Genomic DNA, 4,609 nt, shown 5'->3' with positions numbered 1-4,609 from the left:
GGAGTGTTGATCTGCCTGAGGGTAGGAAGGTCCACTTTTCATCACAGTGGACTCACATTGAATTATACAAGATTGTTTATTAACAGTATCAGAAATATTAAACAATTTGAAGAATTAATACACACAATTATTGTGAGTTCTGTACTAGAACCTCTGTTTTAGCAATAGACTTTCTTCTGCCACTATCCTAACCTGAACAAGTCTTATTCTACCACTGAGGTTTCTACACAAGCACAGGACATTATACCCCTAAACAGCTTTTACAAAAACACCACTACTTACTTCTGGCTACTGCGCAAGTAAAGGGAAGGAAACCAATACTGGTAACAAACTTTAATTCAAAGTATCCCAAGTCACATGCTTTTTTTTTCCCCTTGTAGTTTGTTCTTAATTAGCTCCTGGAAAAATACAGTAATAATACGTAAAAGCCACAGTAATTCACCTTCGTTTTCTGAGTCTTCTGAACCAGCAGTTTCTTCACTTGTGACTTCGTCCTCACTGCTGTAGGCTTCACACTCAGAATCTGTAATTTCACCTTCTTCTGGCTCACTCTCTGTGTCTGCTGTTCTACTGTCATCTGTATATGCTGCAGTATCTGGTGTGCTTTTGCGTGAATATGAATTTACACTGTCTGCAGAAATAGATTCTTTGGCCGTTACACTGCTCTGTGGTTTTGTGTCCATTTTAGTCTTTTTTCTTATATTTGGAGACTCTTCTTCTTCAGTAGAACTTACTTGCTCAGTAGTGGAAAAACAATTCAGACTGTTAGAAGAGCAGAAATCATCTGTGTCCAAATCCTGAAGGGGAGTTATTAGAATATTACTCCACAGATTGAGTAATTTTAAAGTCTGCTATCAGCCTGGAAGTAAATTATTCAGTAGATATACTGACTACTATTTATAAGTGGTTAAATTTCCATAAAGTTTAGTGCATGTAGTCAACATTTTGGTAGAAACATTTTCACAACCTTTTGGACATAACTGAGGTCATCTTCTATTTGGGAAAATGTGACTGCGCTCCTAAACTTCACTTACTCTCTTTTCTCACACAGAACATAAGATCCTTGTCTGCACTTTCAAACTTGTACAATGGCATATTTTCCAGTGTCGCTTTTATGTCATTTACTTCTGTCCCTCTCTTACTCAATTCTCGCACCTTGTTCAAATATTCTTTAATTGATTTAATAGTTTCTTCCTCCTGTTTCTGTCTTCTCATTTTTTCCACAAGGGTCCAGAATATCTGGAAAGCCCACCCATGACCTACTCTTCCTCCTTTCAAAACTGCACCTTTAACAAAGCATTTAATTAACATTCTGTGGAGAATTTAAGTTTAATTTACGCTATGAGGAACAGTTCTATGGAGAATCCATTTTCTACCACAACAAATTTCTTCATTGAAAACCAGACAGATTAGATTATTGCAGGTTCTTCCATTGCCACTTGATTTCATCAGTGGAAAAGACAATCAACATTTTTTTTTTAACTGAAAAATCAGAAGTTTCAGATTAATTTTGCCAGAGTATCTTGGAAATGTAGTTCTCCATCTAGTAGCCTGATGACAATCTTAAAAACAAAAAATCAAAAAGCCCCCACCAATGGCTTTAAAAGATAAATAAATAAAAATCTCAGATTTTAAGTTATTTGCCACCCTGGATTCAGAATGAACGCATTCAATTGCCCTCAATTGTACCAAATACTGTGACACAGTAATTATAAATAATCCTTGACTTTTTTCAGTGTTTTCATATAGAGCATTTTACATTTCAAGATACATGAATTAATGTCAATGTTAACATAATGGAAATAAAAGCCCTTTCAATTTTCAGAATTGTAAAAATTTATCACTGGCACAGCTGGAAGACAAACAAGAATTCCTCTCAGCACAACAGTCAAGCTGTTGGATAGGACTTCAGTGTAATTTTGAAACACTTTCATTAAGAGAAGATTCTCAGGAATAATTGGCAAATTTTAAAAGACCTCATGCTTTAACTGAAGGACTGTCAGTTTGTTTATGGTTTCTCTATAATGCACTAGCCTTCTTCCCTGAATCCTCTAAGTACTGGAACTAGGAAAGAACAGGATTGCAAGATTACTGCCTAATGTAATTTATTTTACATAAAATACAGAAGTATCTTATTTTTCATTAAGGTACAAAAAAGTTTCTGACTTAGAGAAGACTACACAGTTCATGTGTGTCAGTCAGATTAATTCAATTAGAAATATTTTTGGAAAATATTATTTTTATTTCTATCAATGATCTTTTCCAGTGTATTTATCTTTGTCTATATTTATGTTTAGTATGAATATTAGATTGATACCTGACATACCAAGGTGCTCTGCAATCCTAAATGTATTTTTTCACCATGATACTGCGAGCTACCAAAGTTTTAATAATCTAATCTGAAAACAGACAAACTAAAGGGTCAGCTCAAATCACAACTGAAGCAAATCAAAAGATGACTGGGCTGTACCAAAAGAAGCATGAGGTGATTCTCCCTCTCTGCTCCACTTTCATAAGACCACACCTGGAGTACTGCATCCAGCTCTGGGGTCCCCAACATAAGAAGGACATGGAGCTGTTGGAGCAAGTTCAGAGGAGGGCCACAAAGACGATCAGAGGGCTGAAGCACATCCCCTATGAAGACAGGCTGAGAGAGCTGGGGTTGCTCAGCCTGGGGAAGAGGAGGCACCAAGGAGACTTTATAGGAACCTTCCAGTACCTAAAGGGGCCTACATGAAAGCTGTAGACAGACTTTTTACAAGAGCAGGTAGTGTTATGATGAAAGCTAATGTTTTCAAACTGAGAGAAGGTAGATTTAGGTTAGATATTAGGAAGACATTCCTTACTCTAAGAGTAGTGAGACACTGGCACAGGTTGCCCAGGGAAGTTGTGGATGCCACCTCCCTAGAAGTGTTCAAGGCCAGGTTGAACAGGGCTTTGGGCAACCTGGTCTGGTGGGAGGTGTCCCTGCCCATGGCAGGGGGGTTGGACTGGGTGATCTTTAAGGTCCCTTCCAACCCAAAGCATTCTGTGATTATTCGAGGCACTGATGCCCAAGTATAATGCTCAAACCACTCAGCTCTTTCTCCATAGTGAATCTAGTGGTACTTGTGTTTGGTATTGCTTCAGATATTCTAAATTAGAAAATAGAAAGCTGCTACTTCAAAACCTAGCTACTAAAGAATAACCTTTCTGTTCTGGGTTGAAAACAGGAATTTTAAAAAACACTCCTATAGAGAGACCAAGGATTCTGTATGTACATTCTGCCAATATGACCATTAAGCCTATTCTCAGCAGTTTCTGTATCTTTCCACTCTTACTACAATTAACTGTTAAGAAAGTAAATAAACTTAATAGTTCACTTAAGTACTGATAAAAATGTAATCTTTGCATTTACAAATCTTTGTACAAAATAGAGGATTTTAAAATTACATTCCTAAAAAATATGGATTTTGAGCCCTTTATGATTTCACAGCTCTGTGTTAAAATGCACATCTTGATGATAACATTAACCCTGGGGATGCTGGGGGAATGTATTCTTAAAGTATTTGAGAGAGTCTTGTGCTGAAGAAATCCTTTTCCATTGTGCACAAACTCTAGTAATAACACAGAACACAGCATGCATAGCAGCATAATTGTGCAAACAGCACCCAATACCTTGCCTCCATACAGCCACAGCTTAAAAACCAGGAACCATCAGTAAACAGAATATTCAATAAACATCATCTTGAATGATCTAACAAATACCAGCAAAGTATTTCATTTCTCATTAACTCTTCTAACTCTTCCCAAACTGACACAACACAGAAAGTATACAAGTATGTGCTCATTATAACTATGTTTGTTACAGCATTCCTCTGTATGTTGCTTTGCCCAATTATCTAAATAGTCAGCAGACCTACCTCATCAGTTTTATGTTGGATTTGGGTTGCCTCTATGTGAGTTAGCTTTGAAAATCTTTGTATCTACTGGGTATCTCTGGCTTCTCTCTCACTAAGCATGAGTAAAATTGAGAGCTGGGATAAATCTGACCCATAATAAACTACTTCTTAACTATAGGGTTGAGTCAGTTAATAGTTCTGCATCCCTGACAAAGACAGCCAAAGGTGCAAGTGAAATCAGGATTTTTATGTATCCCACAAAGAGTGATCTTATAAGAATAACAAATCATGTTCATATAACTGTAATTGACGATTTTGCTTCACGAATAGGCCACAAGCTACTGATTACGATGACCTGAAGTGCATATTGGCCCACTTACAAAGTACACAAGAATGACCATAGTCACTGCAGTGTTTTTAATGAAAAATTCAAAGTATTTTAAGCACTGAACTATACTTTTTGCATTACTGTGACAAAGCAAGACATTTTGTCTTTCAAAACTTCATTTTTTTCTGTATTATGCCTGATTGACTTGCATACGTAACTCTTCAGCATGCCTACAAATTAGAACTTAAAAATTATTCCAAGCATAATTAGACTAATTGCAAGAAATGTACTATTTAAACTGTATTGTTTTCTACATTGATCTATTTTATACAAAACTTAGAAATACAACTGTTCAGAAATGTGTGGTCTGTTGCTTCTTGGTTTGCTAGAAGTTCAGCAG

General features: G+C 36.5%; 1 protein-coding gene across 1 annotated transcript in view; it reads right to left on the bottom strand.

Moving 5' to 3' along the window:
• Nucleotides 1-442: 442 nt before the first annotated feature.
• LOC104536800 (angiogenic factor with G patch and FHA domains 1-like) overlaps nt 443-4,609 on the bottom strand; it is a gene marked incomplete at both ends in the record, with an annotated part of 18,680 nt that continues 14,513 nt past the window's right edge. Inside the window, one exon of the mRNA XM_010179518.1 lies at nt 443-797. Coding sequence (XP_010177820.1) covers nt 443-797 — 355 coding nt within the window. The remainder of the gene's footprint in view (nt 798-4,609) is intronic.

This window comes from Mesitornis unicolor, unplaced genomic scaffold (assembly GCF_000695765.1).
Source record: "Mesitornis unicolor isolate BGI_N332 unplaced genomic scaffold, ASM69576v1 scaffold12582, whole genome shotgun sequence".
Lineage (NCBI taxonomy): Eukaryota > Metazoa > Chordata > Aves > Mesitornithiformes > Mesitornithidae > Mesitornis > Mesitornis unicolor.
This window is presented reverse-complemented; position numbering and strand designations above follow the sequence as displayed.